The sequence below is a fragment of the Mytilus californianus genome, unplaced genomic scaffold (assembly GCF_021869535.1).
Source record: "Mytilus californianus isolate M0D057914Y unplaced genomic scaffold, xbMytCali1.0.p SCAF_3, whole genome shotgun sequence".
Taxonomy (NCBI): domain Eukaryota; kingdom Metazoa; phylum Mollusca; class Bivalvia; order Mytilida; family Mytilidae; genus Mytilus; species Mytilus californianus.
Window position 1 is genome coordinate 64,204,535 of NW_026262679.1, and position 22,385 is coordinate 64,226,919.

General features: G+C 33.2%; 1 protein-coding gene and 1 long non-coding RNA gene across 2 annotated transcripts in view; one reads left to right on the plus strand and one right to left on the minus strand.

The window, feature by feature from the left end:
• Positions 1-22,385, minus strand: part of LOC127733213 (uncharacterized) — a 288,514-nt gene that overhangs the window by 233,262 nt on the left and 32,867 nt on the right. The window lies entirely within an intron of this gene.
• Positions 1-22,385, plus strand: part of LOC127733122 (sodium- and chloride-dependent neutral and basic amino acid transporter B(0+)-like) — a 115,652-nt gene that overhangs the window by 85,024 nt on the left and 8,243 nt on the right. The window contains exons 10-14 of the mRNA XM_052242430.1: positions 1,442-1,679; positions 2,581-2,709; positions 7,911-8,010; positions 16,873-17,006; positions 18,092-18,259. Of these exons, the coding sequence (XP_052098390.1) occupies positions 1,442-1,679; positions 2,581-2,709; positions 7,911-8,010; positions 16,873-17,006; positions 18,092-18,259 (769 nt within the window). The remainder of the gene's footprint in view (positions 1-1,441; positions 1,680-2,580; positions 2,710-7,910; positions 8,011-16,872; positions 17,007-18,091; positions 18,260-22,385) is intronic.

A 22,385-nucleotide genomic window follows, 5' to 3' on the forward strand; every position in this document is an offset into this window, starting at 1 on the left:
TCATAAAATATATTTCATAATTATTGCAAGAAACTGCAGGCATTTCTGTAGTTAATGTGGAAAAAATTCAATTTGGAAAAGAATTTTCTTTAGCAGAATTTTCATTAAAAATTTGTTTTATATGAAATAATAGGGGAATTTCCGGTAGGTGGAACACTTTTAACCCAAGACTGGCAGTATGCTTATGTCATAATTCAATCTTATTTTATTTTGATATTGCAAAAAAAAAAACCAATAAAAAAACAAACTTTGCGTTGTTTTTCGGAACATTTAACATAATGAAATAATGCGGGGCAATCAAAATCTTTGATAAGCACCCTAAAATTGAAAAAAAAGTGGGCATTCGGTTTATTACCGATGGGACAGTGGAATAACTAAAAATAATCGTCCAGTTAACGCTATCATCTAAAATAACAGAACTTAACTCACTCGAAGATCAAACTGAAAAAATACCATTCATGTTACAATATACGGTATTGGCTTGCTTATTGTTGAAGGTCGAATTTTGACCTATAGCTGTTACATCTACGTCATTTAGTCTCTGTCGGATATATAGTTGTCTTTTTGGCAATCATACCACATCATCTTATTTTAATACTCCGTGATTAAACAGTCAACGATTTGTCAATCTATATCTGCAAAAAAATATATCTCCCCCAAAAAACCTTTAAAATAATTTAAATCAAATTAACACTTTATGAATTTGATGCGTCAGAAGCGCTCTTCCATCAAGAACGCTCAAACCAAAATAAGTGAGAAGCCAAAGGTGTAAGATAATGAACTCACGAGGAGCTATATAACTAAAAGGGGCCTAAACGTAATAGCTATCTCCATCTAAGGTCAAACGCCTAAAGAACTTGCAATGGTAATTTGGGAAATGGCAGATCACTAATTTCTTAAATTATAACTTGTAGTTTATACAAGAGATAAATAGTTTGACTAAAAATCGGTAAACATGGTGAATTCATATAAAGGTTAAATTACTGCCTGGCTTTGCCAACTGACATTTGTTGCTTTCCTTTAGAATTTAAGCTTGTTCGCCATAAACGGCAGTCACATCACAGTCGGCAAAAATGTAAGACGGAACTGAATGAATTTTCCCAAGGCGTATTGCTTGCAAATTTAAGTTAGTACGAAAAATATTATTTGATAACTCTAGAATAACCGCAAATAATATACATAAAATGAAGCATAAGAAATTACAAAACTTTGGCATCTCTCTCTCTGTATAACATTATTAGAAAACAATGTGAATAAATTAATTTATGTGTGGCAAATGATTTTTTTTATAATTTTTTTCTTGCCTTTGAATTTAATGCCTTTAAGGCTAGTTAAAATTTACAGAATCTCTTTACTGTACTTCTAGTTGTTAGAAGAATTCAATAATGTTAAAACATTTTACTTACAGATTTCTAATTTATAAATCACTTCGTATTTTCAGGGATGCAATTACAGTGGCCTTAGGTAACTGTCTGACGAGTTTTTTTGCTGGATTTGTAATCTTTTCGTATCTTGGAAACTTGGCCAGTATTTTAGATGTTCCAGTAGGTGAGGTAGCAGACAGTGGACCGTCGCTAGCTTTTGTTGTATATCCTTATGCTGTAACCAAAATTCCACCATCTCCATTCTGGGCCATAATTTTTTTCTTAATGTTGATAACACTTGGAGTTGACAGTGAGGTATGTATATGTACGCCTATTTAATTTTTTATCAGAACTGTTTACTAAAATATGATTACGAGAAAGAATGGATAAGATATGAAGAGTCCACTGTTTTTGCTTCTTCAATTCGATGATGATGATGATAATGATGATGATGATGATAATGATGATGATGATGATGATCCGATTCTTTTTTCTAAAACCACATTAAAAACGCTCTAATTTTTAAATGAAGTTTTTTTGTATATTAAAGTTACATTAATTAGTCGTCGTCGTTGTTTTAATCTGGGCAACAGTCGATATACCACCGCCCTCTAAAACATTTACATCACTGACGTCAATAATAACATATATGTAAGGGTCTTACAACATAATGGTGTATTTCTGAACATGTATCCATATTTTGCCAATGTCTAAAGATGGTTCAAAATTGCCATTTTGGTAGATTTTAGCAAGTTTGGTATAATTATCGAAAAAAATAACCAAGAAAGACTTCCTTTCCCAAAAAGAAAAAGACTATCGAAAGCAAAACGACGTTTTGTATTTGAAATGAAAATTAGTTCATGTTGCTCTTCAATACAACATATTACAAAAACATGTAAAATTTGCTATATTGTATCAAAACTTGTGTCTTCAACATCAATTCAGAGTGCTGAACATTATTTTTTCTTACAATAAATATGTTTATCATTGCTTGTCAAATCCGACAATTAAAATATTAAGACTCTTCCAGTAGGTTTTAACAACTTTCGGAATTTGATCTTTTGAAGAAACACAGAGAGGTCCCATCTCTGTATGGAATAAAATAATAATATCACTTCACCAAAATAATTATATATCTTCCCAACGCACTTGTAATTGTTGATCACCTTGTTACATGTAATTGACATTAATAAAAGTGTTTTCTATATGGTTTTAGTTTGTATTGGTAGAGACCGTGACAACTTCAACCATGGACAGATTTCCAACTTTGAGAAAGTACAAATTTGTGACCGTTCTTACAATTTGCTTGATATTCTTCCTGTTTGGTTTGACATTGACAACTAATGTAAGTTCTAACTTAAATTGCCATTTTCGTCAAAAAAAAACACACACATGATACAAACCTGTCATTTGTCAGAAACACTATGTTTTCAAATATTTTAGGCCTAGTGCAGTCCAGGGTAGCCAAAGATATAACTTTGAATTCACATTTGCTAGACAATAACATGAGCTACTTTCTTTCTTTGTCGTCTTTTGTAGATCTGTACGTCATTTTTTTTAAATCTCCATTAGTGCTTCAGGGCTCACATCAGTTGACATTTGAGGTTCTGAAACCAAAACATGATGTGAGCTGGCGAATACTGCTTTTTTTCAAAAAATATTTTGATTGAAACGATATTTTTACTATTTAAAAAATCCCTACTGATAAGATTTTTAGATTTTTTAGAAAACAAAAAGTAAAGTGCACTATAAACTTTCTTTATTACGATGAATTAGTAATTATTACGAACTCAGTTGTCATCACAAAAACTAACTATCTTTGAATTAAAAAAGGGTCTTTCAACTATAAAATTTCAAAAAATAATGATTGATAAGAATCTACTTCCGGTTTACTCACAGTTACTATTGGCGTCAAATCATAGGTTTCGTCATACTGAATCCAAAAATAAATGTTTGTATATTCTTTTCCCTCATATATTGGAGATAACTTGTTACTTCTGGTAAAGAACATGTCACGTCTGGTCTCATATGATAGCTTTATTCACACTGATTCCAAAAACATATGTTTTTTTTATACTTTTGCCATAAATAAGAGATCATTTGCTACTTCGGGTAAGAAGAAAGTCACTTCCAGTCTAAAATGATAGGTTTATGCATGCAAATTAAAACAATATATGGTTTCTAGGTACTTTTCAATAAAAAAAAAATAGTGCAAACGTTGCTTCTTACGGTTTTCTTAATGTCACATCCGGTTCGTTCACTGTACCCTTTTGAATGTTTCATTTACCACATGTAGCAACTTACAATTTTGTATAATTCTTTTGTCATTATTTATAAGGGTTTCTTAGGAAAAGTGAACCATGGACCTCAAATCAAAATACCATAGCTCTCTTTCACACAGTGTGGGAACGGAACAGTACGGTTTTTAATTTTTTTGTCATTCAGGAGACTGTCAAGCGGGGCTCCGACATTCGACAAAAAACAAGTTGCTGGAAGGGAAGTTTGATGAACTCAAATGTTACTATATATAGTTTCTGCTTCAAAATTTGGGTACAAAAACATTCTACATGTAAATATGAAACAATCAAATAATAAAACGATATATGCATCCAAAAGTTTTCCTTAAGATTGAAAGAGCTCCGAGTAAATCGATCAAAATTGGCACACAACAGCGACAAAAAATACCAAAAAACAATGGAAAACCAAATTTTTACATGCTCCTTTTCTTATATATAGGCTTACCTGTCTGAAAGTTTAAAAGCCATTGTCCCAGTAGAAATTCAGGTTAATTGGAAATAGCATTCGCTATTTTTTTATGGGGGGAGAATTTTACAAATAAAAAGATATTACTTCATTGTGATAATTCAACCGTAGTGTCAATTCTTAATTCAAAAACATCCCATTCTGAACGAGTAATGTCACTTTTGAGGCCAATAGTTTTGTGGACATTAAAATACAATTTTCAATTTAAATCTATGTATTTGTCATCAGTTACCAATATAATAGCTGATTCTTTATCTCGTAGACAGTTGAAAAAATTCAAGGAAGCGACTCCAACAGCAGAAGTAGAACCTACACCAGTACCACAGGAATTCTGGGATCTCTTGATTTAGAAGCCTCCAAACTTTTTAATGCCGCTTTTTACAAATAGCACAAAAGCAGTATATGAACAGGCAGAAAAGTCTACTCACAAATTTCTTTTGGAATGTGAATTACAAATTATTTGGCCACCTAATCTTGACTACTTAATGAAATACATAGCTTATTTGTCCAAAAATAATTATGGACCATCAACTTGCAGGTCATATATATCTGGTTTAAATTTTCTTGATTATGATGTTAAGAGACTTAATACCCATTCCTTCAGAATAGGTGCAGCAACACATGCATTTTTATATGGAAAAACTGAAGAAGAAATAACAAAACATGGGTCGATGGAGGTCCTCTTCATTCAAGCAATACATTCGTATAAATTAATTAAAATCTTTCAGAAATGAGAGACATATGGATCATTGACTCATCTATAATAAAAAACTAGAGGCTCTCAAGAGCCTGTGTCGCTCACCTGACTCTACTTTGGTTTTAGAAATCATGTAAAGATAGATAAAAATCATAACAGATACCCAAATAATAATGATTGAGGCCAAATTTGGATTAATATTGGTCCCGTTATTTAATAAAATATCCTGGTGGCCATCTTTAACAGTAAATCAGCAACAAAGCAGCAACACATGGTCAGCACCTCATAAGGAACATTCATGCCATGTTTGGTTTCATTCCATTCAGTGGTAATCTAAAAGAAGACATTTGTATGTATTTCCCATAGGGTCCTATGTTAAACTAAGCCCCCCCCCCCCCACCCCTAGCGGCCATCTTGGATGATGGATCAGCTGCAAAGTAACAACACTTGGTCAGCACCTCATAAGGAACATTCATGCCATGTTTGGTTCCATTCCATTCAGTGGTTTTCTAAAAGAAGACATTTGTATGTATTTCCCATAGGGTCCTATGTTAAACTAAGTCCCCCGCTGTCAGCCATCTTGGATGATGGACCGACTGCAAAGTAACAACACTTGGTCAGCACCTCATAAGGAACATTCATGCCATGTTTGGTTTCATTCCATTCAGTGGTTCTCTAAAAGAAGACATTTGTATGTATTTCCCATAGGGTCCTATGTTAAACTAAGTCCCCCGCTGGCGGCCATCTTGGATGATGGATCGGCTGCAAAGAAACAAAACTTGGTCAACACCTCATAAGGAACATTCATGCCATGTTTGGTTCCATTCCATTCAGTGGTTCTCTAAAGGAAGACATTTTGTATGTATTTCCCGTAGGGTCCTATGTTAAACTAAGTCACCCACTGGCGGCCATCTTGGATGATGGATCGGCTACAAAGTAACAACACTTGGTCAGCACCTTATAAGGAACATTCATGCCATGTTTGGTTTCATTCCATTCAGTGGTTCTCTAAAAGAAGACATTTGTATGTATTTCCCATAGGGTCCTATGTTAAACTAAGTTCCCCGCTGGCGGCCATCTTGGATGATGGATTGGCTACAAAGTAACAACACTTGGTCAGCACCTCATAAGGAACATTCATGCCATGTTTGGTTTCATTCCATTCAGTGGTTCTTTAGAAGAAGTTCAATATGTAAAAAGTTAACGACGACGACGGACGACGGACGCCAAGTGATGAGAGCTAAAAAGGCGTCAGAACACACCGAAAACAGACCAACAGGAACAAATTTAGGCTTCGATAAAAAAGGTTACAATTCACAAATATTTCATTGACTGTACAATCGCTTGCGCTTTTACTGTACAATCAATTGGCCCTTTCCTGTACAATCACTTGGGCCTTTCCTATACTATTGCTTGGATAAATTCAAAACTTTGGTATCAAACAAACATTGAAAGGATATAAGGTGTTGATGATTATATTGTGTTAATTGTGAGATGTTGGTTTCAATGCTAAGTTGTAAATTCTGAACGTTCATATTTATAAATAAACACCATCTTTGTAAAAATAACACGACTTATTCACACTGCATGTATCATACAGACGTTACAAAGTTCACATAAAATACAAAACACACGGCATACACTCCGACAGTTCACACTATTCTAGCTATTCTGTTCATTCGTCAACAGTCCCATCTGAACATCTCTCTCCTCTCGCGTCACTTTCACACAACGTCAAATACAGGAAACAGCGTTAACACTGTATTGCATAATCACGGACATGTAGACAAATTCACAGTCACAACAGTTTATTAAATACATTTTGAATTTCAAATTGTTCAAATTTCTAGCCAAGGGAAATAACTGTTATTAAAAATAGTTCCTAAATTGATGAAATACAATAGATAGATACAGAAATAGGTCTAGGTTGGTTAAGACTTGGTCGAGTATTGTTTAGACTAGATCGAGAATGGTTTAGACACTTATAAAATGGTTAAGTTCTGGTCGAGTAAAGGTCGAGTACAAGTTCTGACTGTTCAGTATGGTTCAGACTATATTCGAGTATTATCGAGTAAATTCCAGACCAATTCAGATTGATCGAGTAAAAATCAGTACAGTCGAGTAAAGAAAGAGGCCATTTCATTTACTGGTTTGTGTAGTGTATCTTCTATCAAACATCTTTTTGGATAGGGCATTGACATATCTAAACATATTAAAGGAATAAATTTTAAAGTGAGCCTATTTTGGCAGTTATTGCAGGTTTATTCTAAATGCAAGAAGTTTGAAGCGCCCGAAAAAAAATATAAAAGAAAAAAAAAAGAATAAAAATACTTCAACTGATACCTGAATTAATGTCTAATGAACATCTGAAAGTCATTATGTTCTAATAGATTTATCCTTATTTCAGTTTCGATTGAAAATTGCCACAAAAGGTGGTCCTATTATACCTCCCCCTTTTTAGGCGAAACGTAAGGCGCTGTTCCTTAGCTTTTTGAGTGTTTTTTTGCTGTGCATGTGCTGATTTTGTGTCATGGATGGATACCCCATATCCTTTGTTTTCTATTATATAGTGACTAGGTATTATTATAACAAGAAGCTCACTTGATAAAGGCCCTGTGTGAGTTTCAGACTTCATGGATAAAGGTTGTATCTTTTTGAAACCATATATTTCTGACTGAGTTTTACAGAAAAGAATCCAGAAATGTGCAAAAGCAAATGTTTATCATAATTTGAAAACATTATAAAGAACGCTATCAAGTGCCACCGGATTGACACTGTGAAAATCGGAAGTGGCTAATTTTCTGCTTTAGGATCATTAATCTAGGGGACGTCCATGAATAACATTCTAGAAAATAGTACATATATTTAAATCAAATAGTTCCTGTAACTTTTGATATGTTAAAAATGTTTCGGTTATTTTGGTATCAACCAAAAGAATAAAGACTGGGGATCACTGTACCACCTAGAATGTTGACTGTTATTTTTAAATAATAAATAAAGCGATAAGCTTGAAACGAAAGGCATTATTTTCGCCTCCCTCTCAGATCAGAAGTATCTTTTATGTTTATAAATATATATCATTACAGGGAGGTAACTACATGTTGACAGTAATGGACGATTATTCTGGAGGCTGGAACGTGTTAGTCATAGCATTGTTGGAATGCATTTCGGTTGCTTATGTTTATGGTATGTGTCGTACTGACTTTTCTGCCACGTCTGATGACTTTTAGCGCCTGGTGTAAAACAGAGAGAAAGTTCTAGTAAATAAAGATGTTTATTGGAAATCAGTAATCAAATTGCATACAAATATTACACAATAAAATAGCAATCTCACTTGATACTAAATTTACAATTTCACAAATGAACTAAATCAAGGGGACATAACTCTATGCAAATTTTAACTATTTAAATAAAACTTGCCCAAACTCTATCTTATCTAGTGAAACAGCTTTACAAAACTTTACGTACAGGTTAATGCGTAATACAATATGTAAAATAAACCATTTCAACTAAAAGGAAACTTAATTTCAAATATTTTATATAATAACTTGTTGCTATGGAAACATGAACTTTTTAAATTAATTTAATCTTGGCATACTACATGTATCTCAATATTTAATCGCATAAAATGTAATACCAAATACAATGTATTTCTGAATAAATTGGTATGTAAAATAACTTTGCATAATGCTTAAACAGTATTTACTCTTTTGAAAAATATTAAATAAAGAATATACCCATGTTGCTAGGCAACAAATATTCACTTTAGTCATGAGTTCTGTGTGTGTGTGTGTGTAATACAATAAAATTAGCTAAATTCAATCTATTTATAAGTTCTAAAGTCAATTCAAAATGTTCAAACAATTTTGTAAACAAACTGAAATCCTGTGGAAAAGTGTCGCTTTCCAAACCCTAATTCATGAACTAAATATGCAATCTATATACAAAAAAAACCACAACTTACAGGAAAATAACGTAGAATACTATTTGATCACTGATTTCTTAACTTTCTCCTGTTTTCACTAAACAAGAGTAACCTTGTATCGCTCCCTTGACCACAACCTATTTTTCACTGGTTCGGTCAATAATCAAGTCATGGGTGACAGGTGTTATAAATAATTTCACACATGAGTAATACAAAAAGGTTGTTTAACAAAAGCCTTAATTTACATGTAAGGTACATAATCCAAGGTCAGTAATTTAGCGCTAACATGCCTCTTTGTTATCTGGCTTAATTACGTAATCTAAATATTCATGTTGTATGTCATTCTTCTTTATCAAAAATTAACATTCCAAAAATAATGTAACTTACATAAGGAGAAATTTTAGAAATAAAGTAAAAATTTAAACTTCAAAATACTTTAACCGAAATTGTAAAAATTTAATAATTTTCACTTTAGTTTGGTCTGTTATATTAAAATTTTGTCTTTGGCAATTCATAATTTTACTATAACAACTCTTCCTCAACCTCACTAAGCTTTGTCCCAAAGCTTGAATTTGAAACATCATCTGAACAGATAAAATAAGAATAATAATTATATATATATTCATGTATAAAGAATAAGTGTAATAAAATAATGTAAATTTTCATATAGAGTCAATGTTTATATATCACACTCATGTGAATGTAGTTTTGTGATCTAATGCCCATAAAATGCTTAAGTTAAGAATTAAAATATATATGGTCATAGTTGCAGATATTCAATGAGACACTTCCAAAATTGAAAAGGGTGTATGTTTATACATTTGTAACGGAGAGGCACTGAGGTATTGTATGTTTGCAAATATGCATTTAATTAGTATTGTCATTTTACAATGTGGAGGAAGATTAACACTTCACACTAAAATATGTGTGTTTTAAAATAGTACTGATGCAGTTTTCCAAATAATGAAAAATCAAGTAAACCAGGTGCTAGTGCAACAGAAAAGTCAAAGTACCAATAAATTTCATCTTAATAGACATAGGTATACAATTCAATAAATAAACATGAAAATAAACAATTCATTACATGCTCACTTCCTGCAAGCGCATGTGCTGCAATCTCTATGGTATAATGTAATCTAGAAAAATGTTTAGTATATCTGTGTTCTAAATCATACAAAAAGAAATACTCTAAACATTAATACGCTCGAAACTCCTCCACTATGGCTCTCGGTAACATTTCACTGAACACTTAACTTCATCATACATAACTATAATATTGGAATGGATTCTAGTTTCTCAGGAAACTCAATTGCTTAAATAAAAAAGTGATGATTACGGTCGAATGAGCCGTACTCTAGCACTACTGACAACAAAACACTGATTCATTCTGTTAGGTTTGACTTCACATCATAATTTGCCTATCAAATTTCTGAAATTAGAAAAAAATGTTAATCAAAGGGTCAAATAATTAAAGAATGGTCCACTGCGCAGATTCGAAACTGGAGTTCAATCCAGATTATTTAAATGTAAGTGAGTTATTTGCCATTAAAGCTTTATCTGTGTTATTCCAGTGAATTTATACAATGACCAAACACCATTGAGAAGGGAGAATACTCTGTTGATTGAGTTGAGGGAGAATTTCTAAAAGCCATTAAAATACCAGGGAGTTTAATATAAAATATGTATTAAGGCCAAACGTTTAAGTTCATCGCAGCAAAGTTTGGTTTAAGGAAGACTATATGCAGGTTACCTTTACGTAAATATTCACTTGCAAATTATTTCGAATGATAATTTTCCAAGTTAAGGTATCAGTTTAAAACATTGTTGTTACGTCATTCTATTGGGACTATCATTTACCTGTAAGAAACCATTATGTTACCTTTAACTGTCCAATATTTTAAAAAATAACCCTCCTCTTTCTAAAAAATATTGGACAGCTGACAGGTAGCATAATTGATTCTTACAGGTGAAGTTCAAGGACTGAAAAAATCCACCAGTCTCTGTCATTGTTTCTTCATTTTGACAAAAATTTACAACGGAAGAACAAATGACAATTACACAAAACATTTTCTATTAAGGTCACCTTCCAATACAATAAATTGATTTTAACACTGCCAGCGTCAATACTTATTTCACAGCCATTTTCTTATGCTTAGGATTGTCTCCTTAAGCACCAATTTGATTGACAATGTTGGTTGTAAGTTTTGTTGTTGGTACTCTTGGATTTTTCTTTTTTACACAAGATTTTTGTATCATCGTCCGTCTTTGGATATAAAAATTGGCGTCTGGTGTTGCTCTTGTTCTACCTAACATCCTTTTCAGCTGTAATTAAAATGGAAACAAAATTAAAATAATACTTCTAACGCTTGATATATCATGCCGCAATACGAGGACCACATGTAAAAAAAGGCATTATCATAATAAGGAGAAAATCGTTCATCTGAAGTAAATGTTTTACCAAGTGTTGATATGCAAGCCACGGATTGTTCCTTGAGCAAAATAGCTAATCAAGAATTTGATTAAAAACCTACACCTCACCTTGCGTTCAAAGTACAGTTCGAGAAATTGCTTCATGAACTAGGGTCTACAACAGTTTTTATCATTTTTAGGTGTTAGCGTTGATTTGCAAGTTTTTTGTTTGATAACTCTGATATTATTGCCTGTATAGGAATATAATGCAAAACTTCGCTTATCAACAAAACTTCGCTTATCAACGACGATGAATGTAAGAAATAGATTCGCACTGTGTTCGTAGTGATAATTTTTTTTAGAAACAGAATAGTAGTATATTGAAATTAGAATAAGCAAAGGGCAAGATTTAATCATATGTTTGTTAAATAAGACAGTTTGTAATAGTGTTATATAAATTAGAACATAAAACCCTTTCCTGTATTGAATTGATTGAAAATGAGGAAGTTATCAATAAAGGTATGTTTACTATGTCAAAATAAGAATTGCATTTGTTTCTTTCCAATATTTATAAACAGTTTCAAACACTTTACTTTAGGCTAGATCTCTAAAGTAAAATTGATACGCCTAATAAGAAATAAAAACCCAATAGGAAAAAGTAGGAGAGGACTATATTTTAAAATATATCTTTATCCATTTTGAGACATCAAATTGATGTGAAGGTATTCACGGAAAATATATAATGTAGTCCTATAGCTCACGCAAAAAAATCATGATACACATCAGGCATGGGGTAATGCAAATTTGTAATTGTAATGCATGGTAATGCATTACATTTTTTCAAGTAATTGCATGTAATGTGTAATGCAGCACATTTTGCATTACATGTAATTGTAATTTTATGCATTACTTTAGCAAAAAGTTGTGTAATTTCATGCATTATATATAATGTAGTCCTATAGCTCACGCAAACAAAATCATGATACACAAAAAAAATTACACATGCACTGTGTCTTCATGTGCCTATACGTGTAGTTTACCTTCAACTGTACTTTATTTTTTTCTATTGTTTAGGTAGAGGTACTGTTTAACGGTGCCAAGATGTAGGATGATATTAAATAATAAAGTTTATACAAAACAATTTACACACATGATGAAAACAAATCTTAACTAAAAAAAAGTTGTATTTGTTTACTTTTTTCATCTTCTTTGACAAGTTAAACAATGTTTTAAGTAAGATGTAAGCTTCAAACAGTTAATTCTGTAAAATATTGAACAGGTCTTCAATATTTTACAGAACGAACTGTTTTCGGCTTATATCCTTTACATGAAAATACTGTGTGGTATGATTGTCAGTGATACAACTATCCATAAAGAAAAATATATGGGAGCAAAATACCGAATAACTTGATGTAAAGAGCTCAAGACGCACTCAATTAACTAGACTTCATTTACACAAATGCTTAAGAAACCATTTTCAACCGGATTTCTAAAGGAAAATATCGGTTATTATTTGGTGATGTACGGCGCGCGGGGCGCCGGCTGGGCGGCTGCCAAACAGTGTCCGTGCAATAACTGGAAAACGCTTTGACGAAATCTTTTTAAATTAGATATGTTGATTCCTGTGGCTAAATAAAGGTCAAGTTCGATTTTCACGATATTAGTAAGTAGCGAAAAGTGATACTTAGAACGTTGTCCGTGCAAAACTTGAAAACGCGTTGAAAAGACTTAGATGAAAATCTGGTGATACTTTGCTGAAACAAGACAACAACCGTTTGAAAGTGTGATTCTGGAAAGTTATTGGAGTGACTACAAAATTCTTTTGTTTCATATTAAATAAGATTATAGTCTCATAAACATATCTCTTTCATTATTGACTTAATGATTCCGCCTACCCACTCCTGCTGAACAAATGTGTGTGTACTTGTATACTCTCTTAAAATCCAATATTATGTCACTAATGATAAATAAGAGGACTAGATTTATTTTGGCCTTTCCATTTCTTAAACCTACAAAAATTCATTAATTTTTTTCAATTGATCCTGTTTGGGGGTCCAGGTTTACAAATATCATTTTCATGCAAGAAAATCCGGTTTGCTGTCAATCTGACAGCCTTTTGTTAAACGTTAGTATGTTTTCCAATGATAAAAACATCCATTTATCAAAGTAATAGCACAGATCAAAACCGGCTTATGTTCCATTCTCGGGGTCTCTCTATATATTCTGACTAACACAGAAAGGTATAGAATTCTAATTTAAGATAATCTTGAACGTTCCATTATGATGTAAATAGCATTTTTCCCTTGTTCAATCATATAATATTTGTCAACACTACCTGGCATCTGATATATGCGCAAACGTTGTAGGGTACCCAATTGTAAACCGGTATCAATTAAACAATCAGGCATATGATATAGATTATTATACATAAACAAGTTCATTTAACCTTGATATCATTTTCTATGTTTATTATGTAACGTTATGTTTTCAAGGCTATCTTCACTCCTTAGATACTATAAGCAATAGGTCAACTAGATTTGCTGTGTGCAATTATATAAAGGTGTACATATCTGTCTGGCAGGGTTCGTCTATTTTCAACTCCATTTTATTGATAAATGGTGTCGCGTTTAAATCCGTTTCTCAGATACTATTCTCAATAGGTCAACTAAATTAGGTTATGGAATGATTATAAGGTGTACATGTCCATCTTGCAGGGTTCATCCGACCTTGACCTCATTTCATGCTTTGTTGGTCAACATTAATATTTGTGAGTGTGTCTGTTTCTTAGATACTATGACCAATAGGTCAACTATATTCGGTGGATAGAATGATTTTAAGGTGAACAAATCCATAACTTCTCAGGTCTTTGATCTCATTTCGTGAATCATTGATAAAGTAAAGTTTTGTAATACCTAATCTTGAATACTTTCAACACAAAACACCATAAAAAGTATGCAAGATATTTCAGTATGTACTCTTGTTTTTAATTCGTCTTCAAATGCAAAAGATGTTTAATTGCATTTTATTTCCTATCATGATTTCCTTGATATAGGATTGCTGCTCACAAGGAAGCTATTAAACCAAGAGTTCCAAATTGTGAAGTTGAAATCATCCCTTCGTAAATTTTACGGACGTCATCACGAGTTGGTTGACCGTTATGGAATAACCGTTTCACAGATGATATCGGATATGTTCCTTATGTCGTAACTACAATACCCTTCCCTTTTCACGAATGTGACCTACCGAATTATACTATTTACCGGATTTGTAATAACATAAGCAACACGACGGGTGTCACATGTGTAGCAGGATCTGCTTACCCTTCCGGAGCACCCGAGATCACCCCCAGTTTTTGGTGGGGTTCGTGTTGCTTAGTCTTTAGTTTTCTATGTTGTGTCATTTGTACTATTAATTGTCTGTTTGTCTTTTTATTTTTGGCCATTGCGTTGTCAGTTTGTTTTCGATCTATGAGTTTGACTGTCCCTCTGGTATGTTTTGTCCCTCTTTTATGATTCCAGTGCAGGTGATAACATTTGATTGATTTATTCATTAACGTACGGGTTGAGGGAGACTTTCGTGTTTATATTCATTTCTATTAAAGTGTAAATTATGGTGTGAACAGATTTGTTTTTCAGTAATATGGACTGAATTTAATATATATCGGGATCACTAAGGATACGGACATTTCATAGTCGGGATGGGGACAAAGATAAGCAAAATGGTGTAAATAAATTCAGGAAAAGAAATCATCCGTCTCCCATAATATCAATTGGGCGTCCCCAAAAAATGAAAACAACACGTTATCAATTTCATGCGGCCGAAGCGCTTTTTTGGAGTTATCTTCATCAGGAACGCTCAAAGTCGAATATTTGAAAGCCAAGGATGTATAAGAACCGAAACAGTTGAAGAGCTATATTACCAAAAAGGACCTAAAAAATCAAAATCCATCTAAGGTCAACTTTGCCTGAGGGCGTTGAAACCTTACTTTCTAATAATTTCAAAATTTATTAACGGACAATTTTAGAAAGGTTTGTTATAAATCATGTCAGTACTGACTACTTGAGTGATGATACCCTCGGGGACTGATAGTCCACCAGCGTTTTATGGAGTTTTCCTTACCAAATGATATCATTCGTAGTTGTTCATGTCGTCTTCAGTCCGCATCACACTTTATGCGTACACCAAACTCCTTATGGATTCTTCTACAGACGTTACATCGTTCACCTGATTTTTTCGAGTGTTTTATAGGGTTTTCCTTACCAAAATATGAACTTCAAGACGAAGTCGCGGGTGATAATTTTTCACCAAGTGTGTTAATCACCCTAACACCTTCATCCAAGGGCACTATGTTTTTCATTATACTGAATGCCTTATGATTCAAGTGTGCACTATGTTATTAGAAGGACATCCTGTGTAAATGCTTTCATAAAATGTACTCACATTATTTGAAATGTGGACTTGTAATCCCGCAATTTAAGAAAAAAAAACGTTTAAAAATTCTCCTTGTTATTAAAGCGTTCTCAGAGTTAAGCGTACGTCACAGCTAGAAAGTAAAAAAACGTAAAAATACGTAGAAAACTATTTTCCCATTTGCGCACAATACATGTTTATCGTCATATATATGTATTGTGATAAAAATTCACAATATCCAATAAAATTAGTAGATTTGGCAAACTAAGTTCTTATGATTGATAGATAAAATAACATTCATTTTTCAGTGGAAAATTGTTTTAAAGTAAATTTTGTTCAAAATAAAAACTTTGAGCTAACCACCATTTGTCATTAATGTTATATAACTCTTGTTTTTTTCAACGTTTTATTACCACAGGGAAATAATCAAATTTAGACTTTGGGGGCTTCGGTTGGTCAAAGTTGCCCCTGTCCTTGACCAAGAGATAAATATGCTGATATTTCTTCGGTGTGTGTGTTCCCGCCGAGTAGCCCGGTGGTTCTCTTCGGTGAATTCTGCTTCCATTACCATAATATCAAACTTCCCGGTGTCCTAGTGCTCCCTTTGTGTTGGGATGGGGATTTTCCTTGTTATTATTGATTTATATGTGTCACTCTCGAGAGGTGCTACCAGTACAAAGATATAAGATGATGTGGTATGAGTGCCAATATGACAACTCTCCATCCAAGTCACAATTTGTAAAAGTAAACCATTATAGATCAAAGTACGACCTTCAACACGGAGCCTTGGCTCACACCGAACAGCAAGCTATAAAGGGCCCCAAATATGACTAGTGTAAAACCATTTAAACAGGAAAACCAACGGTCTTATCCATATAAAAACGAGAAACGAGAAACACTTATGAACTACATCAACAAACGACAACCACTGAACATCAGGTTCCTGACTTAGGACAGGTGCAAACAAATGCAGCGGGTTTAAACGTTTAAATAGGCGTCAACCTTCACTCTACCTGAAACAATAGTGTAACATCACAACAAAGAAAGACACACTATAAAATATCAATTGAAATGGCTTAACTCAATCAAATACATACATATCATATATGGTCTTTAAAAAAAATTATATGCTTAATGTCTCAATCATACGTCTAAATTAATATGATGAAACAGCACGCATGTTCGAAAACATCTACGAAATATTATATTTACAATTCAAAATGACGGTGACATAATGAACTCAAGACATATAGTATAAACTGCTGCAGAATTTTAGGATCACAATGATCATTTTCTTGTTTTAGGAGTAAGAAGATTTTTGGATGATATTGAGACAATGATCGGAAAAAGCTTTTGTGGACCAGTCGGTTTCCCATGGTTTATCGCTAAATGGTGGTGGGCAATTTGTTGGTCCTTTCTCACTCCTTTAGCTGTCTCTGTGAGTATAGTTTATTTTGACAATCATACGATATCACTCTTAGATAATGATGTATAAAAATAAGTCATTATAAGTCAAACGGATTATTTACCGGCTAAGTGTTTAAAGCCGATACTAAAAAGGAAAAGATCCAAAACCATTAACAAAAATGCAGATACAACGTTTAGCAGTGGAATGACTTAAGATCTAAAGGGACACTTTGAAGACAGGTGTTACATGTAAACAAACAGAGCGTTTATATAAGTATTATAGAATTTTATTAGTTATTGTCATCAAAGTAAACATATACACAATGGTATGTTTCGCAAGTTAACTTTTTTCAAAATCTGTGCCAATCAGAAGTATATGGACTCAAATTCATTCAGATGTAACCCCGATGGTACTGGAATATATCAATATGGTCAGCTAGACTTCTCCCGTGCTAAGAGAGACGCATGCTTGGCTGTGCCAGAGGAATAAATATTTAAACACGCTCATTTTGGAATGAAGACGTAAAATCCAATTACAAGTATTTTGCACATTACAGCTTGCACGACAAGTATACTTTGACGTGTTTTTTTCAGCGATTGATACATAGAATATGTTATGTATACATGCTGCATTTGACACAAAATTCTATTTCAAATTAATATGGTAGAATTGCAGTAAAAACACGTAAAAGTAAAAAAATATGTTAAGCATGCCTCACATCTTGACTTAGATTTAAAAATTGACAATGAGGGTCGGTCGAGAACAAAACTTTACGACGAAAGAGATGATTTCAGCTTCTCAATTGTGAACTTTTCATTGTTATGTAGCAACATTCCAGCAACGCCTGCATATGGAGTATATATACTGGTGAGTTCGATAATAAAAAAAAAATCTAAAATATTTTGATATCCCTTATCCATTCTTGTCGACGGGATAGCTCCTTCATTTTTTATTAGATCCTATGATGACTCGCCAAAAACCTCATATTTCAATTCTAGTCGTAACCTTTGTTGGATACATGTAGTTCTCTTCCCTCCTCCGTTCATTTATGTATGTAAATAAATATGTAAATAAACCTTGAAAATTCTTCAATTATGTTAATGTTTTATTTTCAGTTTGTCCTGGTATTTTCCTGGGTAACATATGAAGGGTATTCAGACAATCGTGAAAAGTATCCAGAATGGGCAGATGCACTAGGATGGATGATGACGTTATTTGTTTTGGTTACAATCTTTGTTGCATCCTTATGTGTCTTTATTTGGACACCAGGAAGTTTTGAGGAGGTATGTCAAAGGATGTTAAGCAATATTTTGTTGATGGAACACGCTATATGTCATTAGCTATGCATAAAAGGATGTCCATAACATTTTTCATGTACATTTTGAAAAAGATTGCAGGATCACAGTTTCGGATCAAATGAAATTTGAAAAATAATTTATTAGGAACTAAAATAAATTCTGAATTCCAAATTTTACGTCAAATTCAAACAAAAAAAAAGACCTATCAAATATTACTTCTCCCATTTGTATTTAAAAGTGCCAGTAGATCATAGAAATGTGAACATTAAACGGATGACAAAAGACAATGGTCGAGCCTAATAACGATAAGCGCTAACACGCGCCTTTTGAACTAAGTGAGTCAAAGGTAAATCTTGTTCGGAGGATACACAAAAAATTATATAACACGTATATGTCAAATGACTAGTTTTTTTTTTGCGCTGCAGTACTGATGTTTACAAATTATGTCCAATATTCAGAAGCTGTACACGACAGGGTCAGAAATTTTGGAATGGAAATTCTCTGTTACATGTACAAGTATTTGTCCTCCATGAAACACATTTGACGTAATAATCGGGCCACAGAAGTCGGATTTAATTTTCTGGATTAAGTCTATTTCTATTGTTGTTTGCTAATATTTAAAACGTGTACACCACTTGGTATACGGACTGATCATTCAATTGTATGTCTGCCTGACATGAGTAGTGTGGCCATGACATTGTCTTCACACTTGAGGTAGCAAATTAAATTTTGCATATGTGGTCTCTTCCTTGGTTTTTATGCATGATTGGTCATTTATCTTTCACGGTGGATTTACTTAGGGTTAAATGTTAGCCTGACATATGTTATGGCTTTGACTTCTAATGCGCTAGTAAATATATTATTCTTTTTTAAATTCAACGGCAATTTTGATGTTATTGCATCCATAGAAACAGAACTAATGTCATATCCTGTATCTAAGTCATTTTTGAGACAATTCATCTTCAACATTTGCAGTCAATTAAAAATAATTTCTAAGTATCAAGAAGCTACACATTTCTATTCCAATATCCAACCAATCTGATATTGAAATATCTCGTCCTCTTTCCCTCAATTATAGCATATCTGAATGCGACTTATCACCAGAATTTTATTTGTCATGAGCAAAACGACATGTAACACTAATTGAGTAGGAACTGTTTTCCTTTCAGGGCATAGGAGTTCATCACGGTTTTGGATTAGCTTCTTGATGCTTATTCTTTAGTTGTCTCTACAGAATTTTGTTGCCTCCTTTTTTGTCGTTTCGTCTTTTTCCTTCTAATCGTGTTGTTTTCTCTTCGACTTTAGCATTTTGATTGTCCCTTGTTATGCTATTTTAATTGATACAATATAAATGTTTAAAACAACTGACTTTGACCCCCTCCCCCCAAAAAAAAAATGCCCAAAAGAAAAATGCAAGGAAAATGGTATTAAACAAGACGCTTTAAATAAAGCATGTATAACGTATGGACGGTAAGCAACATTTGATATAAGCATAAGGACTCGGTCTGTATTGTCGTTTGACACATTTCATATAGTTTGCCCTTTATCCAGAAAAGCGCTTCTGACGCGTGACATTTATAACGTGTTGTTTTCATTTTTTTTATAGCACTGGCTCGATACCTCTGTTGGTAGACTATCAGTCCCCGAGGGTATCATCAGCTCAGTAGTCAGTACTTCGGTACTGACATGATTTGTAACAAACGTTTCTAAAATTGTCCGTTTATAAATTTTGAAATTATAAAGAAACTAAGGTTTCGACTCCCTCAGAGACAAAATTGACCTCAGATGGAGTTGGCTATTTTTTTATGTCTTTTTTTGGTTATATACCTCGTCAACTGTATCGGTTCTTATACATCCCTGGCTTTCAAATATTCGACTGTGAGCGTTCCTGATGAAGGTAAATACAGAAAAGAGTTTCGGACGCATGAAATTTATTTATTTATTGCGGGGTCAGCACGAGTTCACGTGTATGTGCTCTGTGTGCACTTCCTTTTATCAGCAGCTTTTGACTTGTTAACTTGTAAAGGTTAAAGCGAACCATATTTTTTGTGTTTAACTATTTCATGCTTACATAATTACATTTTTGACAAACGTGCAGTTGCTTTAACACCATTCTTCATTCATAGATTACACGATTTTGTTTTATACAATACATGATATTTTATAGTGTGTATTTCTATGTTGTGATGTTACACTATTGTTTCAGATAAGGGTGAAGGTTGGTACCTATTAAAACGTTTAAACCCGCTGCATTTGATTGCACCTGTCCTAAGTCAGGAATCTGATGTTCAGTAGTTGTCGTTTGTTGATGTGGTTCATAAATGTTTCTCGTTTCTCGTTTTTTTATATAGATTAGACCGTTGGTTTTCCCGTTTGAATGGTTTTACACTAGTCATTTTTGGGGCCCTTTATAGCTTGCTGTTCGGTGTGAGCCAAGGCTCCGTGTTGAAGACCGTACTTTGACCTATAATGGTTTACTTTTACAAATTGTGACTTGGATGGAGAGTTGTCTCATTGGCACTCATACCACATCTTCTTATATCTATGTTATGGCTGAGTGAAAGATACATTGTGGTAAATATTTAGTGTTGGTGGCACTATGCGTTTGCGACCAAAATGTACGTTTTTACCATGCTTATGGAAAATGATAGCTGATGATAAACACGGGGTTGTATTTTTAAAAGGTGGGGGTAATGCTATTAAGCATAAGAAAGTTGACCACGATATATCATTTCATTTGCAAATTACATCAATTATGGTTCAAATAGGCACTTCAAAGTTTAAACAACGTTAAAATGACGTTGAATGAATTGTTAGTTTTGAAATTTGAGATGACATTGAAATGATGATGTTGAGATATGTTTACAATACTGATTTTATATTGTTGTAGGTTGAAACTTAACATTGAGACAACCTCACAATAGAACATTGAAATTACCATATTTAATCATGTTCATGTTTGAAAAAGGCAATTTAAGGCTATTGTTGGTCCATGTCTGTTATATTCGTTTTTTGTTTTAAATTAGGGGGTTGGTTTTTCGTTCGAATTGTTTAACATTGTTCATATCGGAGCCTAACCTACTATACGCTATTTGTCATGTGCATTGTTGAAGGCTGTACGGTGATCTATTGTTGTCTCATTGGCAATATTACCTCATCTCCTTATTTTAATAATACATTATTATTAGAAAAGAAATTAAAGCCACATCAACTTATTTCTTGACTTCTACTGAGGATTCAGTCGTGTCCAATATTGCAATCTAATAAATGAACACAAACAAACTCTTTAAATTCCAAGTGGGGTTATCATCGGCCAGCTTTTCAACCGTTGTGCAGCTAATCGGCCACATTTTTACAATGCACATGTTTATCAACGATATAGAACTTGGATCAATTATCGTGTTGACATCATAGAGTAATGTAGTCCGGTACTGAATCCTTAATAGCATATGACGTTGTTCATTTAAATGCAAAAGGCATCCTAATATTTTCCAAAAGTATAGGATCCGCCTTGGCATGAACTCATTAACGATAAATGGTTAAGACCTATTGTATATATATAATAATATTGACAAGTCTAAATTGAAAACAACGTTCAAACCTATGATTGCGTTGGATAAAAACCGCAATTTTTATACGTTTGCATGCAAAACAAATTTCTTGGTAGAGGGGTCTAAATACAGCTCAAACAACATTTTCCAAAAGACCAAAAATGTGAAAAAGTATATCTTAACAAAACGCATTTGACAAGCAGGTCGAACAACGGATGTTCTTAAACCCTGCTGACTGCCATGGCGATTGCCAAATAAACGGATCACCAGATATAACAAAATGGATCTTAATTATTAATTAAATACCAAACAGAAAACAATAAACTTGCGGAAAAGATGGTATACCGCAAACATGAGGTGCAAAAATTTGTTCACCATATCCGGATTTCGACAATTAATGTCTCTTCAGTGATGTTAGGAATTGAAACGGTATTTGGAAGGCCATATAATTTACCTCAATTTAGGATAGACTCTTGAATTTTGAAGAGTCGAAATAGGATGAACGGATTATCTAAACCCGAAGGCAAATATAATACAAGCCCAAACGAAAAAATATAAAC